The 21728-nt window shown below is 35.1% G+C and overlaps 1 protein-coding gene across 4 annotated transcripts in view; it reads left to right on the top strand.

Moving 5' to 3' along the window:
• Positions 1 to 21728, top strand: part of TRPS1 (transcriptional repressor GATA binding 1) — a 230112-nt gene that overhangs the window by 60299 nt on the left and 148085 nt on the right. For all 4 annotated transcript variants that reach the window (XM_054590418.1, XM_054590417.1, XM_054590416.1 and 1 more), the window contains exon 4: positions 11514 to 12117. In XM_054590418.1, the coding sequence (XP_054446393.1) occupies positions 11514 to 12117 (604 nt within the window). The remainder of the gene's footprint in view (positions 1 to 11513; positions 12118 to 21728) is intronic.

Raw genomic sequence — 21728 nt, 5'->3', positions numbered from 1 at the left:
GTGCCAGGATGGCTAATAGGTTCTCGGTGAATATCTTTAAGTAAATGAAATTCCCATGAGATTTTGACTGCACCTTCGTTTGGTGAAGCTGAGGTCTCCATGGTAAGGTAACAGTTTAATCTTTGGTGATTAACTGGTCTTGGAATCCTTCTGAGGACATAGATTCTAAACAAACTGACATTTGCCTGTGCATTGTAAATGTAGGTCAACCTCACAGTATTTCATTAGATAAAACATTGAACACCACTCAGCCTCGGGCATTAAAATAATCTGGTACTTATTCGTAAAACCGGATGGAGTTTTTGTGATCCTAGATTCTTTAAGTTACCAGGCAGTTTATCCCTAATCTTTAAATGACTTTGTGTAGAAATATTTGAAATTTAGACAATTATAATTTCAGGAGGCCCAGCCAGTGGAGGCTGCAAGGATGTAAAAGGAAATAGTCACACGGATGTCAAAAACTTGATCTGGTACTAAAGCATTTTCCCCAAATACCTCATTTTGAAGATAGTACGAAGGGACAAGTTTACCATATCACAGTAATATCTCTTTAGTTAAATTTATGTCTATGCATATTATTTATGTTGGGAAACTTTCACCATAATTCTGTTTTACTGTGGAATATTCTAGGCTTTTGAGTGTTTTATATACAAGACTTACAGTGTAATAAAAAGGTAGTAGAAGCTGAGAACTGTACAATATGTGAAATCATGTAGCTATTAAAGAACGGCAGCTGAGAAGCGGGGGAGTTGATTTAGAACGATGAGTGGAAAAATCTCAGTGTGGATTGCATGGGCATTTGCCCAAAGAACCGAGTTTAACCTGGGTTGAACTACAAACATTGGCTAGTCAGTAACTGGGACTTGGTCAGTTTTCTTAAAGTTCCATATTTTCTTATGATACCCCAGCTCACATCATGACAGAGTTATATTCCACCCATGAGTTTGTATCTCACACTCCATTTCTTTTAGTGTTCATTTAGACAGTGCACCCCCTCTCTAACTGGCTACCAGTCATCTCATCAAAATGTTCCGTGTTATAATTTATGTTTCTGGAGTAAGAGGACTATCTCCTTACAAAACAAGGATACTGGATGAAATGTGCTTTTAATGCCTTGCTAGATTTCCATGAATTAAGGAGAGTTTCTGAAGCTTTTCTCTTCTCCCTTTACCACGAGTAAGCTAAACCCAGATTGGAGAGAATGAAGGAGACACGGAATGTGAGGTTGCATTGTGACGGGTGGGTGCCCACGCTGATGCTGCCTTTGATCAGGAGTGGAAGCCTGGGGTCACTGGCAGAGACAGTGCGACCTAAGTTTTACTTTATGCTGACACCTTGAAGGTGGCTGAAGTGATTCCATATCAGCGCCTTCCTTTGACTCCTGTCAGAAGTAAACACAAATTTGTGTATAGGAGTTTACTTCAATTTTTCAACTCCACGATATCCATGGCCAGGCCTGAGATAAACCTTCTATGAGCTCACTATTATACAAACCCTCTATATGGACAGGGATGTAAACCACAATATCTGAAATCAGTACAAAATGCCATTAATAGCTTTAGATACTCAGCAACTTCATGTATACTAGTTTTCAATTATAAAATAATAATAAATGTTTAAAATGAAAGTGAAGCTTACAAACTGATCAAATTATATGAGACTTTAAGTGAATATTTAAAAGGAAGCAACTATTATTTTTGAATTGAACATATAATTGTTGAAACTGAAGACATATGGATAGGTTAAATAACAGGTTAGCAAATGATTGAGAGCAAATGAGTTAATCAGCAGTTAGATCGGAAGACATTAGCCAGAATATTTAAGAGACAGGAAGGGATGGAAAGTATCCAAAGTAGTTCTAACATGCATCTTATTAGAGTCTGAGAATAAACGAATATAGTGAATGGAAGATAGGCAATCAATATTTGAGGAGCTAATGGCAGAAGATTTTCTAGAACTGTTAAAAGATATAAATACACAAATACAAGAAAGCATAGCTTACTCCAAACAGGATACAGTTGACCCAAGAACAACTGTGTGGGATCACTTATACACAGATTTTATTTAATTGACCATAGTTCAGTTGACCAGTGCAGTTCAAACTTGAGCTGTTCAAGGGTCAATTCCATGATTGAAAGTCCTCATATGTGGAGGGTTGACTTGGTTATATATAGATTTATAACGGTGAGGGAGGTCAGGGAGGTCAGCACCCCATATCTCATGTTTTTCAAGGCTCAACTGTATATACAAATAAATTCAGTCGGAGACATGTTGTAATAAATGTTAAAATGCCAAGGCAGAGAGGTACTTTTGAGCAACTAGAGAAAAACAATATAACTACTCAGAAAAGACAGTTAGGTTAACAGATGGTTCTTTTTTTTTAATCACAAAATTGGAAACCCGAAGAGGGAGGAATACTACTCAAAGTTTGAAGAAGGGGAAAAACAAAAACAGACAACCTAGTATTGTGTACCTGTCAAAACTATCTTCCAAGAATAAGCACAAAGACATTTTCATGTAAGTAAAGACCACAGAAGTTGAGTAAATCCAAACAATGATAGCCAGCCTAATTTATACAGAAAAGAGGGACCAACAAAGATATTGGGCAAAACTAATATGTAAATTTGCAGAGGAAATACTCAGTACTAATTTTTTTTTAAGGCTGTGTTTGAATTGTCTAGAGTTAGTAAATTAAGACTTTGTTATGCATACTTGGGTAATTTTAAGAATAATCAGTGAAAGAACAGGAAATGTGTACATGACTCCCAAAGCTATAGAGTAGAAAAATAGAATAACAAAATAAAGAACATCCGTAATATTTAAACTATTTTCTTTAAAAAAGGCAAAAAAAGTAGGGAAAAACATGAGACTTCAAAAATAAGATCGTAGAATAAAAGTCTAGATATCAAAAATCATAATGAATCTCTGTGGATTAAATTTTCCACTTAAAAGATATTGTTAGACTACCCTAGCTGGGTGGCTCAGTTGGTTGGAGTGCCATCCTGCACACCAAAAGGCTAGGGGTGTGATTTTTAGCCAAGGCACATACCTAGGTTGCAGGTTTGATCCGTGATCGGGGCACGTACTGGAGGCAACCAGTAGATGCTTCTCTCTCACATCAGTGTTTCTCTCTCTCCCTTTAAAAAAAAAAAAGGATGCTATTAGACTTATTAAAAAAGAAAATTATAAGCTCTTTACAAGATACACACTTGAAACATAAAGCTATGGAGTTTGAAAGAAAAAAAATAGACTGAGTTATTAGAGCAGCATTTAAAAAATAGACCGAGTATTATAGAAAATATAAACCAAAGGAACTTTATTAATGTCATACAGTTCAGATTGTAAGATAGGAAGTATGAGGGAAGAGTCATTACATAATAGTAAGATGTTCAATTCTTCAGATAAATATAAATAAGTGTATACATAAAGCAAAAATTGATACACAGTTACAGTAAAATTTTACCATATCACAGTGGTAAAATTTTAAAGATGTTTCTTACCAAAACTTGAACAGAAATAATTTTTCAAAATACAAAGACTTGAACAAGAAATTAACAATCTTGATTTAATAAAAAATATTAATTCTGCACTCAACAATTAGAGAATGCACATCCTTTTCAAACAGATAAACACTTAGAAAAACTGACACATGTGAAGCAAAAAAAAAATCAAATTTCAGAAAACCAGCATCAGAGACTATATACTTTGGCTCAGTGTATTTACGTTAGACCTCAATAACAAAAATATAAATGTAGATGAACTTACAGAAGGCAAACACTAACTAAAGAAATGATCGCTTTGTTAATCTCAGAAAGCATAGATATTAAAAAGAAAAAATACAAGAGGTATAAATGCTCGGTATATATTTATGAAGTGAATGGCAAATTATGGCAATATCAGATGCTCTTATCCCCAACTTTACACAAGAAATTAGTTAAATTATTTGTATATTTTTCAAATAGAATATTTTACAGTAGTGAATTTGAATAAATAATAGCTGAATAAAAGGTGGATGAATCATGTAAACATAATTTTGGCTGAATAAAGAAAAATTGAAGAAGACTATTTGCAGCCAGATACCATTTTACAATATTTCAGAAAATTCAAACACTAGCAAAACAAAACTATTCCCATATATGCCATGCATATTCATTTATATTTATATACATATACTGAACTTTGTCATAAGTATTATATTATCTCTGTGTCATTTTCTCTTTCTGTGTATATGCACACACATATGCACAGGGTGGGGCAAAAGTAGGTTTGCAGTTGTGAGTACACAAAAGTTTCTTCTTCTTCTTATTTATTGATTATTGTATTATTTTCCATACAAACTGCTGTAAAACTAAGTTTTCCCCATCCTGTATGTGTATGCACATATCCTAGATATTTCTATATATAGTAAGAATGACTTATTTATGTTATTGTATGATTCTATGATTATGTTCTAGTTTTTATTTTTTGTAAACCTAGATATAAATATATATAATACATATATATATTTATATATAAATAAAATGTAGGTGTGTATGATTAACATTGTAGGATACAATTTTAAAATGAAATTGAGGCATCAATTCTCATCAGTACCCATGTCCAATAAATATTGATTAAATTCCCAGCCTCTCTTATTATTAAGGTGGCAAGTAGATGATTATAAAGAGGGGATAAATGGTGATGGAAGGAGACTAGACTTTGGGTGGTGAGTACACTATACACTGTATAGGTGATGTGTTGTAGAATTGTACTTGAAACCTATATAATTAACCAATGTAACTCCAATAATTTCAATAAAAGTGTTTTTTTAACTACTAAAAATTATTCATATGATCATTGTTTACCAACTTGTCCTCTATAATGTGAAAAATATATATGTCTATTTTGGTAGTGTCTGTGATGACAAGCATCTGTCCATTTGGAGATTTATGGATGCATTTAACAATTTTAAGACAGTGTGTGAATCTTTTAGACATAAAATATATCACTCAGGCTGACGGAAATAACATTGGATATAGTAGTCGTAAATTAACGTAGCTACTGCTCAATCTCTTTTCTTCACAGAGCTAGTGAAAGAACGTGACTGTGTGCTGTGCTAATTCTGAAGAATAGATTTTATGATAAGCTCTTAATTATCAGCACATCGGACAAAGCCAATGACACAGCGTGTTAGTACAGAGTTTCTAAAGGGGTGAGGGCCATGATAGTTACAGCTGGATTTGTGTATGTTGTGGGACATGCTCTTGTAAACAATACCTACTAAGTCAGCTGCCTGTAATACCTTGAAATGGACATAATAGCACAAGTTCAGAATTTCCCCTGTGAGACAAAACGTTACCAAAACGTTACCAAAGTTATTAAAGTCTATCAAGAAAAATAACTCACAATGTCACCACCTTCACTTGTATACGTTATTTATTTAGAAATTCAGATTTAATAGTTCTGAAGTCTCTACAAGAACAATGATCAAGTCTTGGAATAAGATAAATTGAGCTATGTTTTTCATTTTGTATCAGTTAGATTACATACATGATGCCCCGGTTGCTTGTTTACTTTCTATTTTATAGGAAAGCTTATCTTTCTCTTTTGAACATTTCATAGGGATATCTTCTCAAAAGTGAGTCATAAGTTGAGATTTTTCAGATATGACATTAGTTGTATTTTTTTCCCCTACTACTTGAAGATGAAATCAGGCCACAAGCCCCTTAAAAAAAACTGGTTACTCAAAATGAATAAATACTAATCAGATGATTTCAGCTTAAAAAATGAACAATGAGTAGAGTGAATGGCCTTTTGTTCAGAATTTCAGTTTTATCTAGATTTTAGTTTGAGGACTGTTCCTCTGTACCTCACTAAGGCTGAATATTATAGTTCCAGCTCTAAGAGTTGATTGATCTGGTTATTCACCAATAATGCTTTTTTTTTTCCTTTTTTTTGTCAGTGGGGTACTCTCTTCACCATTCTACAGTGTCAGCAATCTCAGGAGCCACACGTGTAGACCTTTATAACAATGAAGTATATATTACAGAAGTGACTAACTGTATTAGATGTCAGATCTACTGAATAATATCTAAATTAAATCACCTCCCTTTACTCCTGTGACACTTTATAGGTGTCTGATTCCGTAATTACCAAGAAATATCTCTCAAAGTCTATTTGATTGGTATTTATAATTTATTCGGTTACTTTGATGTCCATTTAGTCATTCAAGAAGAAAAACTGTGGTTAAAAGTATTGGAAGTAAAATACAATTATTTGGTAGAGTTCTTCAAGCTATGGCTTAAATGGAGAAAAAGAAAGCATTGCTTAGAGTTGATTTCACATGTACTGTGAGCTGCTTCACTATGAAAATAGAAATAAGGAAATAAAGTAAAAGCGTAGCATCTTTTAGCTGACTTTATTTTAGAATCTAAAAACGTCAGGCCTTTATGAATTAGGAAAATACTTTTAATCTCTGCTAATGAATGAAATGCCACTACCAGGACAAAAGACCACTGTGCATCAAAATGTGAACAGATCTGAAATAAATGCTTTCTATAGCACATGAAAATTCTCTCCTCTAGGATAAGGAATAAAATATCTCTTCTCACAGAAATTTTGTCACTTGAATTAAGCACAGCTTAGCTTTTTTTAGGGTGCTTAATGTAGTTTTCTCTGGATACAAGGGATGATTTAGCTCTTTTAAGTTTCTTTGATTCATCTCCTCATTGTCTAAAATATTGCATGTCTAAAATATTGCATGAGTATATCCCAAATATTTCATTGAACATACTTACACTAAAATAGTTTTTGTTTATTATCTGAAATTCAAATTTAATGGGATGTCCTGTGTTTTATCTGGCAACCCTATGCTATGGAGACATATAAAATGACATCGTTTTTCCTCAGATAGAATGAGAAAGTGCTTGCTGTTGAGTTGGCAGGAGGGTATAAAATTTAAGTTAATGCAAAGCATACATTTTTAGGGTCTTTTAAATTATTTTGGCTTAATGTATCCAGAAGTTCTAGGAATTTGTAAATAATGAAGAGGTTATTCAGAGGGCCACTCAAAATACAGCATCTGCAAAATATCTATGTATCACTTACTTTTCTCTGCCACGTAATGGCTCTACATATTAAGTCCAGCATCCTAACCTCCCCTGGGGCTGTGGTGGTTTGTGTTCAGAGATGGTCACCTCAAAATATGCTTCTGTGGTATGTGCATTATTTTGAGCTAAGGGCAACTTTAGCTTCAGGTTCAAGAGAAACTTCTGCCTCTCCCTTGCATACCTGCAAGAACTTGAATTAGGGGCCTTGTCCACAATGGCTGATTATCAGAGAGAACCTCTTTGACTTGTTTGTAGGGCAGAACAAACTCCTATTCACTAAGCATCTGCTCTTCTTATCATTCTGCAGTGACCTGTTGAATCCCTCAAGGCTCCTTACTTCATCCCCAGCTAAGGTTGTCTCGGACACCCACGCTCCCTTTCTGTTTCTGAACCTCTTATACATGTGGGGTTTCTAACCCTCTCATGGATGCGAGGTTCCCATATATATGTGTATATATTAAATTTGGTTATTTTCTCTTCCTAATCTTTCTCAGGCCTATTTTATAATCACACCAGCCAAAAGAACCTTGAGGATAGAGAAGTTGCTCCTCCCCCACAGGTGTACCCTTTTGGTTGTTAAGTAGATATTTACTGACTGACTAGATGTTCTGGTTGGGATTGGGTGGATCTTTGATCTTGACCTTAAGGCAATTATAACTGCAAAATAAGACATACACAGGATTTTAATAAAAGGCAACGTGTAAAAAAATCTCAGAGGAAGACAGTTTCCGAGTAGCACAGGGAATTGCTAGTTTTACTCTTGGGCTGAGCCGTTTGGGAGGCTTAATGGATAAGAAATAGAGGGAAAAGTCCCTGACCCTTTCTGTGGTTTTCATATTAATGCTAATAAAATGAAATGCATTTAATAGGTTAGAGGAGGGTCCAAACTAATAAAGCTTCATGATGACTAAACTTATTCTTGAATAATGTTTCTTATACTAGGGATCAAAATCGTGTCTTTATCCTTTGGGGACATGACAATACGTTAAAGGTGTTCTCAGTCATTTTTGAGGAAAGGACACACGTCCTAGAATATGCCCAAATCTTTCAGGAATTAATTCCTTAATAAGCTAGTTACATTGAATCAAGTACCAAGCAGCACAGATGAAAGACTAACCCTGAACAAGAGTTAAGATGCTGTGTCATGCCCTCCACATTTTTTATGTGAATTTCTGTGCTTCAGGCGCTTGTTCTGTGAAGTAGGGATGAAAATACATACTTTGTGTGATTGTTGTGGGATAATATATATAAATGGCCTGTCGCGAAAGGATATTGAAAGATGATCCCCAAACAACGAAATAAAAAAGATGAATTGCTGTTTGGGATTACGCTTAACAATGTCATCTTTGTAGTTTTAACGTTAGTGTTGACCCTCAGAGGTAGGTAGTATTGTATGTGCTTTCAGAGAAAACGATGTTGCCCATCATAAAGAATTCACTTGGGAATGTTGTATCGAGTGCTAAGTATATATACAGAGAGTTCATCCCAAACTAACGGATACCCATCTTCAAGCTATTTCTGACCCTGGCTGTGTGATTCTTGCTACTTAAGGTGTGGTCTGGGGACCAACAGCATCAGCATCATCTGCGAGCTTGTAAGAAATCCTGAATATCGGGTCCCGCCTCAGACTTCCAGAATCAGAGTGTGAATTTTTACAAGATTCCCTAGTGATTCCTATGCATGTTAGAATTTGAGAAGTATTGCTCTAGATGTTAGTGTAGGTTATCGAAAAGTTTATATTAATCCAAGCTTTTAAAAAATGTTGTCTTTTAAATATAGTTTCTGTCATTTATTTAAGACTGATATGATAAGGAGAAAGAAGTCCTTCAGGTCTTTAGAATACTAAGTTGCAAATTGCTTTTCTGCTTCCTCTAGTGGTGTTCAAAGGGCTGAAGATAGAACAGTTTAGCAGTTTACTGCTTAATCGTTAAGGTTTACTCTCTTTTCACCAACAGTACACTCAGATTCTTAAGATCCTGAATAAGAATGATCTTGAGGGTATTTCCTGCATTTATTAAAGTCATGGGGCTTGGAGGATGTCTTATGAGTGTGTTCGTTGAGTTGTTAGAACCACGATCTCTCTACGGAGGTAGATACTGGTCCCTGCGTTGGGGCCACCTGAAGACCTTATTAAAAAATCAGAATCTCTGCTTACGCGCAGATTCTCTGATTCAGTGGGGCAGCAGAGAGGCCTTGGGATGTGTATTGCTAAGAAATAGCTAAATTTGTAGGGTTGCACACAGCCTATTTTGTAAATCATTGCTGTAGTCAGTTTCTTTTCTTTCAGACAGAAGACCTTTCCCATCACCTCATTTTTTCATTTTTCATTCTTCATGTCTTGGTTTTCCATGTTGTCAGTAATTTTGTTTATTTTTGTTAAAGTTTAAAGTCGAGGCATCAGAGGGTAGAAAAAGAACATTAATCTGGGAGGGAGAAGCCCTGTATTCATGACTTGATGTACGCTCAAGGGGCGAGTCACGCTTTCTCCATTTTACTCCATGTAAAATGGGCTTTATACTTTAGTGGAGTGTGAAATCATGCACTGTATGTGAATGCTTTAGACTCTTCTAAAGAAAAGGAGTGTGAGTTGAGCTTAATTTAATATCCTTCCTGTTAAAAATGTGTTTTCCCTTGCAACATAAAACTTGGTTCTTACTGAAAACTCATCTCTGCAATTTTTGTTTCTTTCTTGCTTTATACTCACTCCCCACCGTCCTCTGCATTCTGACAGTTCCCCTGGGTACCATGGGAGGTGTGCCTAGGGCGGTTGGATCAAGAGCTCTGCTGTGGGGCAGAGCAGAGCAGCTCCTGTTGAGACCTGTCAGGAGTCAGGGAGATGTACATTGGGGCAGGAACTTGAAACTAGAAAACCCAGAAGCCCCAGACACAATGTCTCAGGGTGTGATACTTTGTGATGAATTTATTGTCTGGGCTGGGGCCCAGAGTCTTGTATCTTTAGGAGGAAGTACCAGTCCAATAATGGGTAAGGGTTGGCCACTTTTATTTTTATTATTTGGTGAAGGGATGGGATGGCTCAGGATCTTTCTAGATTGCACAATAAGTAGATATTGAAGGCACATGATCTTAATTACTTAAATATATTACTAGATATAGTGGCTCCAAACCACCCTAATGAACACACTCAGAAGACATCCCCACCTTTCCAGACTTTAATAAAACAGGTAATGCCCCCTCTATTTTTATTACTTAGAATCTTAAGATTCTAGGTGTGACTGCTATTAATGAGAAAAGAGTAAAGCTTGACAATTAAGCAGTAAACTGCTAAATTCTTCCATCTTTCAGGCCAAGGACTATGTGTCTTTTATTCACCAATGCATACCCAGTACCTAGCAAAGTAATATTGTGATGATTAACTACAATTGCATACGGGAATACTTATTTTGCTGTGGCTTTAAATAATAGCTCTTAAAACTCCTTTTGTTACTTTAAGTTGGTAACTCCTAACATAATGTATCAGCAGAGTGGCAAGTGTTCCACATATTCTTTAGAGAGCCATACAAGGCTTCCAGTTAAAAGAAGTATACCTCATTCCAAGTCATTGCTTACCTTTCAGGAATGCCTTTTAGGATACAGTGCTTTTGTTCTCTTTTGTTTATCAAACACTTGTCCTGTTTTAACAGTTATTGTTCTCTTTTTAATAGCAGAAGATGCTATAAAACTTAACAATAAGATCTTTTTCTATGCCCCTTAAAAGAAAACATACACACTCTTTTAATGAATTTATCTCTACAGCACCTGTCATGCTTCTTGACACCCAACAGACACTTAATTTGTTGAATGTTCCTAAGTTCTTACCGATAGAATTTGTTTAGAAAAATCTTGAGCTTCTAATATCTTATTTAGTAGATTTTATATGCCATTGACTAAGTGGATTTAAATTTCATGATAGAAAAGAATATTGTAATCAGTTAGGTAGGATTTATTTTACTATATAAAAGCTGTACAAAGCACTTCAGCGTCAGAAATATGTGTATATTTATAGTGAAGAAAATCTCAGTTTAAATAGAGAGTGAAGAGTCCATTGATGAGAACAGGTGTAAAAATATATGAATATCTGCTTAAATAATATAGAATCCATGATTATCCAAGTCACAGTGAAATGAACAAAGCAGGTCATTTAATAGTAAAGTTAACCACCCAGTTTTAAATGTGAATTGACTGGAGTGTGTGCACGTAAGTGCGTGTGTATACCTGTTATTGCTCATGTGACGAAAGGGAATGTCACATTCTTCATACAGCACTGAATATGCCAGTTAATTACCTTCCAATTTCTGGATGTGGAGAATATTGTATTCCATTCTACCTATTACATTACATGAGATAAAATTCAGGTGCTTAAAGAGAATTCTTTTAAAGAGCCATTCAGAATGCTCGATTTCCCATGACCGTTTTCTCTTTCTCCAGGAGAGCACACAGCTGCTACAAATGCCGTCAATGCAGTTTCACAGCTGCCGATACTCAGTCACTACTGGAACACTTCAACACTGTTCACTGCCAGGAGCAGGACATCACTACAGCCAACGGCGAAGAGGACGGTCAGGCCATATCCGCCATCAAGGAGGAGCCCAAAATTGACGTCAAGGTCTACAGTCTGCTCAATCCAGACTCTAAAATGGGAGAGCCAGTTTCTGAGAGTGTGGTGAAGAGGGAGAAGCTAGAAGATAAGGACGGGCTAAAAGAAAAAGTTTGGACTGAGAGTCCAAGCGACGACCTTCGCAACATGACTTGGAGAGGGGCAGACATCCTACGGGGCAGTCCATCCTTTACTCAAGCGAGCCTGGGGCTCCTGACGCCCGTGACCGGCAGCCAAGAGCAGACGAAGACTCTGAGGGATAGCCCCAACGTCGAGGCTGCCCACTTGGCGCGCCCTATTTATGGCTTGGCTGTGGAGACCAAGGCGTTCCTGCAGGGGGTGCCAGCTGGCGGAGAGAAGTCCGGGGCCATGGCCCAGCAGTATCCTGCATCTGCGGAAAGCAAGTCCAAGGATGAATCCCAGTCCCTGTTACGGGTAGGAAGGTTTAATTTTTAAATAATGCCTATATCTTGAAGGGAAAACGGTGTGGGGGGGTGGGGGTGACCCATGTTCACTTAGATTGAGTGTCTTGTCTCACCAAAGGAAATGAAATGATCTGTATCAGTCGGGGGATTCCTACTTATCAGGATGGATTGGCAAAAAATAGCTCACGTGAGTTGGTGTCCTGTGCACGTACCCGATATAGTGGTGGGCGGTCACCTGTGTGTCACTGCTCTGAGCTCAGATCGAATGTTGGTTAATCATTCCTGGGGATTATGCGAAACAACAAGAGGCCACATTTGGAGAAGGGAGGTTCACATGCTCAGAAGGATGCATACCTTCTTTAGTTACATTAAAATAACTAAATGACTTTTACACTCCAAGATGGTGTGATACAGTGTATGATGAACAGAAAACTTAGCAGGGACTTCAGTCACTAGGAATCCAAAGCCCTTGGTGAAATGTTAATATGGAAAAGTAGTGTTTCTTAAAGTCTCATAGTCTAATTATGTTGTACCAGTGACAATGCTTGTTGTTTAGTTGCCAAGAAGAGGGAAAAATGAGGTACATCTAAGTGTGAATAGTGTAAAGAAGATTCAAGGAAGAGAACTGTGCATTTAGCATTACTGGGCTCTTTAAGTTAGGAAGACATAGTCTCTCATGGAAAAAGAAAACGAAACCTCTGCTCAAGATCCCTGATTGCTCTCTTCATGCAGACTCAGCAATTGTCAAAAAATTTTAGATTTTGAAAATTCACAAGTTCCCAATAAGTCAAGCTTGCTTGTTGCCTAAAGGCATCACCATTTCAACATTTCACCCTGACTCTGAGAAAGTTTTGAGCATCTGGCTTTGGAAGCTTTGTTCCTGCATCTAACTTTGGATCAGAAACCAGCTAACCATAACAAAAGAGCCGGTTAGGAGAGAGAGTTCAGGCAGCCTGGTGCTTTGATGTGCAGGTTGGAGACCACTGGTTCTCTCTGGATGTATCCAGGGGAGAATTATTGCTCTTTCCAGTGTCTGCTTGACTACTCGGCTCTCATTACCTGCCCATTGTCCGAAGCCTGTCGTGCTTCTCAGGTATTCTCTAGAAGAGCTGAGAAACACCCCTTGGACAGTTAATTATAAAAGCTGTTACCTTTCCTGTCTGCAGCCATGCCCTGGAGCTACAAGAAGGGCTTGAATGCAGAAGCCACGATGCCCTGGGCACACTGAGAAACAAAGAGTCTTACAGGGAAAGAGCCAGTTTGTCATCAGGAACTTTGAAAAGAAGAAAAATAGTTCCTGTGCCCTTCAAGAGGAGGTCCAATTCAGGAGCTTCTTTTAGATAAATGTGTAGGGAGCTGCATTTTTATAATAGTAAATGCTGGTTATTTTCTAGCCTGTCAGGACTCTTCTGGTCTAAAGGGCTCTGATGGTTTCTGGGTATAAGGCAGGAATGACATGTCTTAGTTTTTAAATTTCATACTGCATTTTGAGAACATAGTGCTTCACATCTGTCACTGGAATTCCCCATCCTTGCTTTACCCACTAACAACCATTTTTATCCATGACGTCTTCATTGGATACCAAATTGTTTGACTCTTTTAGACTGTTTCTGGAATATTTCCTTTTCTGCCACTATCTGTATACACTAAGAATTTGTAATGATGAATGATTGATTAATCAGTGAAGTTTAAAACCTGAGCATGATAGTTATATTTTTTAAAGCAAGCTGGGGATGATAATACTTTTTTTTAAAATTGTTTTTCTCAATTCCTCCACTTCCTTAATTCCCTGACTTTAAGTTTCTGTTGCATCATTTTAACTGTTTTTTTCAGTTCCTCCACATTAGCTGCTGAAGTAGGAACTTCAGTGGGAGACCTAACCGCGTTCCCCAATACAATGAGTAGTCAAATTCCTAATTGTAGGGCATGTGATCCTTAAAGGCTCTTATCTAAATGATGAAGATGATAAATATTCATGATAAATATGAAAATATATGATAAATACATATACTTTAAAAAGTTTTGGATCATTTTTCTGTGATTATTTAAAATTTGTATTTTCTTTGTCTTTGAACAGTACCTTTGGAAATCACCAATTTTATTGGATATTTGGAATAGGAAGTAGAGCTAATTTAATTTATTGTGAACTATTTGGTGTATTAACCAAACTAGAAAACTTAATGTACATATACCTTAGCTGATAAACTCTTTCGGACATTGAAGAGAATTTTAAAAAGCAGAGCCCATTCTGATTGTGAATTGGACAAGAATTTTACTGTGGTGGTAGAAATTGGTATTGCTAAGTTGTCATAGCAAACACATACTTCCCAGTTCATTCCTCTGCCATCGATTGGGGAAAACCCAGCAGATCAACACCATCATATTTGCTAAGGGAAAAACAATATACTTTAACTTGTAATTGTGGAAGTCTAGTTAGTAGGAGGGTATTCTGTAAAAATTTTTAAGTAGACAATTGAAATATGCAAAAATAGTATGCACATTTTGAATGAATATACAGTGATCTGTGTAATATAGACCTATAGAATGTAATATTCATATTTGGGTTTAAATGGTAGAATGGAACTTGAAAGTACCTTGCTGTTTGGCATGGTATCGAGAAATAATAAGCAATTTAAGAAACAGAAATAGGTTTTAAAAGTGATTTTTTAACCTAAATAGTGCATACAATATAGCATCATTAGAACAGATATGTTCATAAATATATTTGTATACCTAGTTTCTAATACTAAAAGTAAAAATTTGACTATTATTTTTGACTACTATGGAGGGTGATATCATGAATTATTATGAAAAATTGTCCAGCAGCATGAATTATTATGAAAAAATTGTCCAGCAGAGAAAAACATTAGTGTAAAATAGTTCAGCACTGTGCTGGCAAACAATGGAAATATTTTTTAAAAAATGGCTGAATGTAGTTAGGGTCATGCCATAAAGCATGTAATTATGTTGCTTTTAGAATATTGATGTTTTGGATACATGTTTTTAACTGGTTTTAGTTATGAAATTTTGCTGTTGTCAAAGTGAGGAAGGAAATATAAGAATGAGACACAAAAGTTAAAGTTTCAAAATATTCTCAGTTTTTTCTTTCTCTCTCTTTCTTTTTAGGTCAGTGGTGTTTGGCTTTTAGTTTTGTGGGCAATAGCAGATCAATTATGTGTATTTTCATTTAGTGGATGTCTTTATATTTTTTGTAAATAATATGGAATTGATATCATTACAAAAGTTTTAAATTGCATATGTGACTTGTGTTGATTTCTGTGCTTGGAGTGGCAGGGGCATGTTAACATAGGCTTTATGTTGTGAATTGCTTTATGAAAATTAGATGTTATGTATCAGCTACAAAATGTCTCTACAAAATTGTTTTGTTTCTTTTCAGAGTAGGAAGAAATGTTAAAACCTTTCGACTCTGCTAGAAATAGTCCTTGCTTAAATGAAAACTTTAATTGCTACTCTTAACACATCTAGAGTAGATCTTATAAGACATGAAAGCTCCTGGAAATGTTTTGAAAATGCAGTGTTTTCATTTAAACTTATAATTTGTATCTGTGAAGAGGTTAACATATTTAATACTGCCTGAGCCAAAAACAAAAGTTAATTGGCTTTATATATTCAAATAGATGTTTCTTTCTCATTTTAAGCTAAACAGTACAGTAAACAGAACTCAGTACACTTATGTGTCCTTTTCTGAGCAGTTTCTTCTATTATGTGTATTTACACCAAGGTATTTATTTATTTAGTGGATTGACTCTTATTTAGATACAACTGTATTCATCTTATTTCCTGGATGAGAAAGCCTAGGCTTCATTCTTGTTACTGATTTTAATAACATAGAAAACTTTGTCTTTTAACTGATAATCACATTAGTAGGAACAAAACATGTCATATTTCACAAAGATTTTGCTAGTATCAAATGCATTTTTATTTTTTAATGAAACACAAAAGCATAATTAAGATTAGTTGGTGAATATGTAGTTTCTGTGGCTAATGACAAATCAACATTCAGATAAACTTCTCCATGTCACTGGACAGAACAGAACGTCATAGATGATTCATAGGCTCTCATTCTTTCACAGATACAAACACTGAAAGTCATCAGCCCACTCTCTTCAAACACCCAGGGGAAAAAATAAGTCTCTTGGAGACCGATTTTCATTTCCAGTGTTAGTTTATTTAGGGAGGTTTGTCCATTTTAAAATGCACATTTTGCGCCGCTCAGTTTTGGCAGAGATGTTCAGCCTTGGGCTGTGGGCCCTGAGTTCCAAGTCCTGGGAACTGAGCTCCAAGTTGGCTGTCAAAGGAAGGGCCTCCAAGAATCTCCGTTCATCTCTCTCAGCGAGGATCGTATGCCTGCGGTACTTACAGGAGTGTTGTGAAGCTTAGTTAATTAGTGTTTGTCAGGCCATTTGAGATCCCCAGATGCAGGTTTCTAGATAAGTGCAAAGTAGTATGATTATTGTTCATTTGGTAAATGTGATACCAAGACAGTACAAAGTTGATGTTATTTCCCCTTTTCTTCACTGGCGTTAAATTTATAGTTTAAAGATTGTTGATACCGGACAGTCTATTGAGATGCAAAAATGTTCTTTTGGGGAGAGTCCATTGGCAACCAAACAGACGTTCAAACAACAGCGTTGAATGCCTTTACAACCACTGACAGGAGATTGCAAGAACTTTTTTTAAACTAAAAATGGTCTCAAGTGAAGAGTCTGATATTGTTGTGCTTTATTTTTAATGAAAATGAAAGCAGTCTGTAGTTACCATATAGGTAGTATTGACTTATTATCATGTTTATGTGTATAACATTTCCCTGTCTCTATTTGAATTTTTCACGTATGTATGCCAAAGAGAACAGCCTATGCTCAGAAAAAACAGAAGTATATCTCCATATTCATTGCTCATGAAACAGTAGCTTTTAGGCCATATCGATAAACTTTCTTTTTAGGTAGCCACTGATACTTGATTTGCCTAAGCATACAGTGTTAAAAACCATTTACCATATCCATAGTATAACAAACTTTGTACAGCTCTGCACTTCTGCCCTATATATTCAATAGATGCTATCTTTTGTCACCTATTAGAAACGGGTATGGTTGAATTTCAAATATATTATAGATTTACTTTAAATATACAATCCATTCATTGAATTACTTTTGTGTAACAATGAACAAACATGATCATCTTAATTGTTTTACTAAATAACATTTAGCTAGCTTGTTTTCTTTTTATTGGTTATTCATTTTTTTTATATTGGCATACAGGAGATCACAACTAAAGCCAATTTGACATATACATGTTTGGTTTTATAAGTTTGACCAGAAAGATTTCCTTATTCTAATTTCTTTTTTATAAGTCAGCTCTATTGGCCCAAGTATTTTTTTAAAGCACATTTTTTTTTTTTAACTTAGGCCTTTTGCAAAGTCTGGCATGGTTCTGTGGCCCCAGGTTTCTAAGGCAGGAGAGGCAGATGTAACTTGGAGTGAATTGGGCTGTAAGTTCGCTGACACTGTGAAATGGTATCCTTCGGCACAGTATCTGTTAATTATTTCCTGTATAACTATCTTGTGCTTGGCTTCCTTTTCTCACAGACTGCGTGAGTCAGGAGATACCAGGGCCCCCAAAGGAAGCCATTGTTGAGCGTTCTTAGATGTTGGAAGTAAAGAGTTATGTAGAAGATGGTCCAGGTTTCAGAAATGCAGATGCAGACTGATTCAAAAGTGTGTCAGCCCTGAGCTGCACAGCCTTTATGTAAGTCTAGTATTTTCTGGCACAGCCCAGTCTGACGGATGGATTTAATAGAACTGTTGATCACCTTAAATGCCAGGAAAATTTTTTGCCTTGGATTTTTGTGTATTGTGTCAGTTGCTCCCACCAAAAAAAGTAAACACTGTTTTCGTTTTCATATTCTTTTAGTCTCCCTTCCCTTTGACTCTGTTAGAGGACTTAACTTATTAAATATTTACAGAAGAGAACATTGATGATTGGAATGGTCTACCAGTTAATTCCAGGAAGCTTGGCAAGCAGGATACTGCCGTATCTAGTTGGGTTAATTAGTTCAGGAGATGCAAAGGGTTTCATTGAAGTTTTAAGAACTTACTTCATTTTGGTGAAATGACATTCTCATTGTATAGATGTTTATAATTAGCTATAAATTGCAAATAAAATAGAACCAGGGATATGGCTTTATTTTGGAAAAAAATCCACAATACTTTATCTTATGGCATAGTTCCCACCCCCCCCCCCCATTACCAGTGATTAAGAGTAAGGCAAATGAATCTTTGTTTTTGTAAGTACAGAACACTTGTGATGTGATAAATTGAGTGTTTATCATTACTCATATCAGATGATCAAATAGCTCTCACATATAATTTTACATGTTAACTTGCCTCTTATAAAAGATGGTTTCTCAATTTAGGAGATTTAATTTGGGCATATTAATTATGAAAAGGATGAGCCATTTCACACCTTGGAAATTTGCTATTTTGTAATATCATTATTAACCAGAAAAAACTAGGGATATATTGATAAATTTTTAAAAGGCAAAATATACTTTTAACTTTTCCTAACATTTAAAAAAAGATGTGTGATTATGAGTCAAAATTTTATGAGAATTTTGATACAAAAAGAAATATTTTTAAAATAGATTTTTTTTTAGGGAAAAAAATTCTATAAACATTTAATCAAAAAATGGATAAAGAATAGCAAAAAGTCATTTAAAGCTTTTTAAAAATAATAGAAACAGGCAAGAAATATACAAAAACAGGGTTAGTTTCAACAAATAATAAAGGAATAATTAAAATAACATCATTGTCACAATCATATTAATACATATTAAAAAATATTGGTAATATCAAGTATTGGCAATTGTGAAAGGAACTGGGTATTCATAGACTCTTTTTCTTCATTTTCTTAAAGCAGTCCCTTTAGCATATCTTGCAGCGCTGGTTTGGTGAAGGTGTATTCCTTTAGCCTTCTTTTGTCTGGGAAACTCCTTATTTTGCCTTCCATTTTAATTGAGAGCCTTGCTGGGTAGAGCAGTCTTGGTTGCAGGCCTTTGCTTTTCATTATAAAATAAATTTTAGATAACAATAGTTTGTTTGAAGAAGTGATAAGATCCATGACAGTGTGATGTATTGAATTGCATTTGCTCGTAATATTGTATTTTGTTTATAATTTGGTATTTAAGATTTAGACTCAATAATGAAAAATCTCTGATAGATTCATACCCCATAAAATAACCTGTTCTCAGGGAATTAACTTTCTGAGTTTACCTGGTAGTATACTGCGCAGCAGGAGAACTCCTTGTGGTTGTCCAATTTAAATTCTCGATGAGAAAGACAAAACTTGGTGAAACTACTTAAAACAATTGCATTCAAATGCATGAAGCATTCAGAAATAAAGTATTTGGTTAAAATAGATGGAAGTTTATAATCGACTGTCAAGTAATGTCTTTCAGTTTTTAGGATTAAATGTTTACTTCCTTTTCATTAACTTATTATTGACCTAACTCCTTTCATCCTTACCAAAACCCTTTGAAGTTGAAGCTCTTACTATCTCTCTTCTTTAGAAGAGGAAACCGAGGCTGAGAGCTGACTTAATTTACCTGCGGTCACACTGTGCACAGTCGCACAGGTGCAGTTCTCACCCGGTGATTTGACTCTGGAATCAATGCTCTGAACCATTGCACGGGCTTCTCTGATGCTCCGTGATTTGTTAATTATTGTGTGGATGGCTTTCTGCAATGTCAGAATAATTTATTGTATCTCAACATATATTTTGTGTTTTATGTACAAAACAGAGAAATCACTTTTTGAAAATTAGAAAAGTGGCATGTGCTTATTGAAGAAGAGTTAGGTAATGCAAAAAGAAAAAAAAAAGGAAAGAAAACCAGTCGTGAATTCTAAGCCACAAATACTTTTCTATTCATATTTTGGTGTCTAATTTATTCTATATGTGTATGCAAATATGTATTTTAGTTAAGTATGGGACCATGTGCTTCACTCTTTTACAGTTATTCTCATGTACAATACATTGTAGATATATTTTCCCATCAGCAAATGTAACTCATAATATTTGGTGCAGTGCCTCCACCATGAAATATCTATATCATAATATGGTTAACAAATCCCTTGTTGATGAACATTTAGGTGACTTCCAATTTCTAGTTGTAAAGAAAACTTTGATGAACCTCGCTGTATTGTTTTAATTTTTTATCATTCTATTAGGAAAATTTCTTATAATTGTAGTTTATATCAATGAGAAAATTCATGACTGACAACAAATGGTGTTCAGTGTCCAAGTCCCTGTCATCCAACAGGGTCATTTTTTAAGATATAAACAAATTGGCTCATAAATAATGCTGAACAAATAATATCCTATAATATCTAATTAAGGACTAACTGTTAAATTGTAAATTGATTTATTTAATGATGAATGCACATAATGAAAGAAAAAACAAATGATAATTTTTAAGGGCTATTTTTTATCACGGAAACAGAATATAACAAATGCCTAGTAGTTTAGCGATATACTTACCTGATAATGCATGTGCAGCATAGTTAACTTTGTAGAGAAATTTATTTTCAAGCAGGACCCATTTTCCTAAAGAGACTTGAGTCATGTGCCTTAAGTGAAAGCAATCAATTCATCTAGGCTTGTTTCTTTTAGGGGAGAGGTTTCTCTCTTTCCTGTTTTTATTTTGCCTCCATGGACAATGTTCTTGCTAACCTTCGCAATTTCCCAAACCAGTTTTAAAGATTTTACCTTCCTTAGATGTGTGTTGGATCTGGTGCGTGATGGTGTGGACTTCGTGGGGATATAAGAGAGAATAACTTTTAAAAAACTGAAATTTAAGGATCTTTATTTGATGCTGAAATATTTATATTGATTCTATTAAAAAGTATCTTTTAAAGGATTTTCTGAATGTCAGAATATTCTTTATTATTAACAAAGTTTTAAAAAGACCGAGAAAGAATACTTTCTGAATTAACATTGAATTTATGCTTGTTATAAGCTATAAATACAGTCTCAGGTCATTCTTAACCAATTAATAACATTTATGAAAACCTTTTATGGTGTCATTTATGTATGTAAGTTTTAAGTCAGGCTTTTACATATGGGAATCTAGAAATTTCTAAATATTACATTTAAGAGAGCTATTCATTTTACTTAAAAATACTTACTTGCTCTAAAAGAAAAAAAGAACCCAGTATGGAACCCTTAAAATTTTTTTCCTAGTACATACATTAAAAATTGAAATGTTTTTACTTATTAATACTTATAACTTTTTGAAGCATATGTGTTTTTCAAAGCATGGCACAGTGGAAGAATGCTGGCCATATTTTAGGAGATACAAATATTTGGTTTATCTAATTCTTTTTAATGTCAAGTTTTACAACCTAAATTTTTCCGAATAATTCAGTAATATCCACCTACTTTGCCTGAGTTGGATAACTAACTACTGCAAAGAAATCTGAAGGTTTTTAAAATGTGCATTGTCCAGATGAGCACTGTGTGGTCTACAGATTAACTAGCCAGCTAAATGCCACTCAAACCTTCATGCTATTTTTACATATAAATATGTAAAATATAAGATGGTTTTTA

This window comes from Pteronotus mesoamericanus, unplaced genomic scaffold (assembly GCF_021234165.1).
Source record: "Pteronotus mesoamericanus isolate MK-2021 breed Mesoamerican mustached bat unplaced genomic scaffold, CSHL_Meso_final scaffold_174, whole genome shotgun sequence".
Taxonomy (NCBI): domain Eukaryota; kingdom Metazoa; phylum Chordata; class Mammalia; order Chiroptera; family Mormoopidae; genus Pteronotus; species Pteronotus mesoamericanus.
The sequence above is the reverse complement of the archived record's forward strand: the minus strand, read 5'-3'. Positions and strand labels throughout refer to the sequence as shown.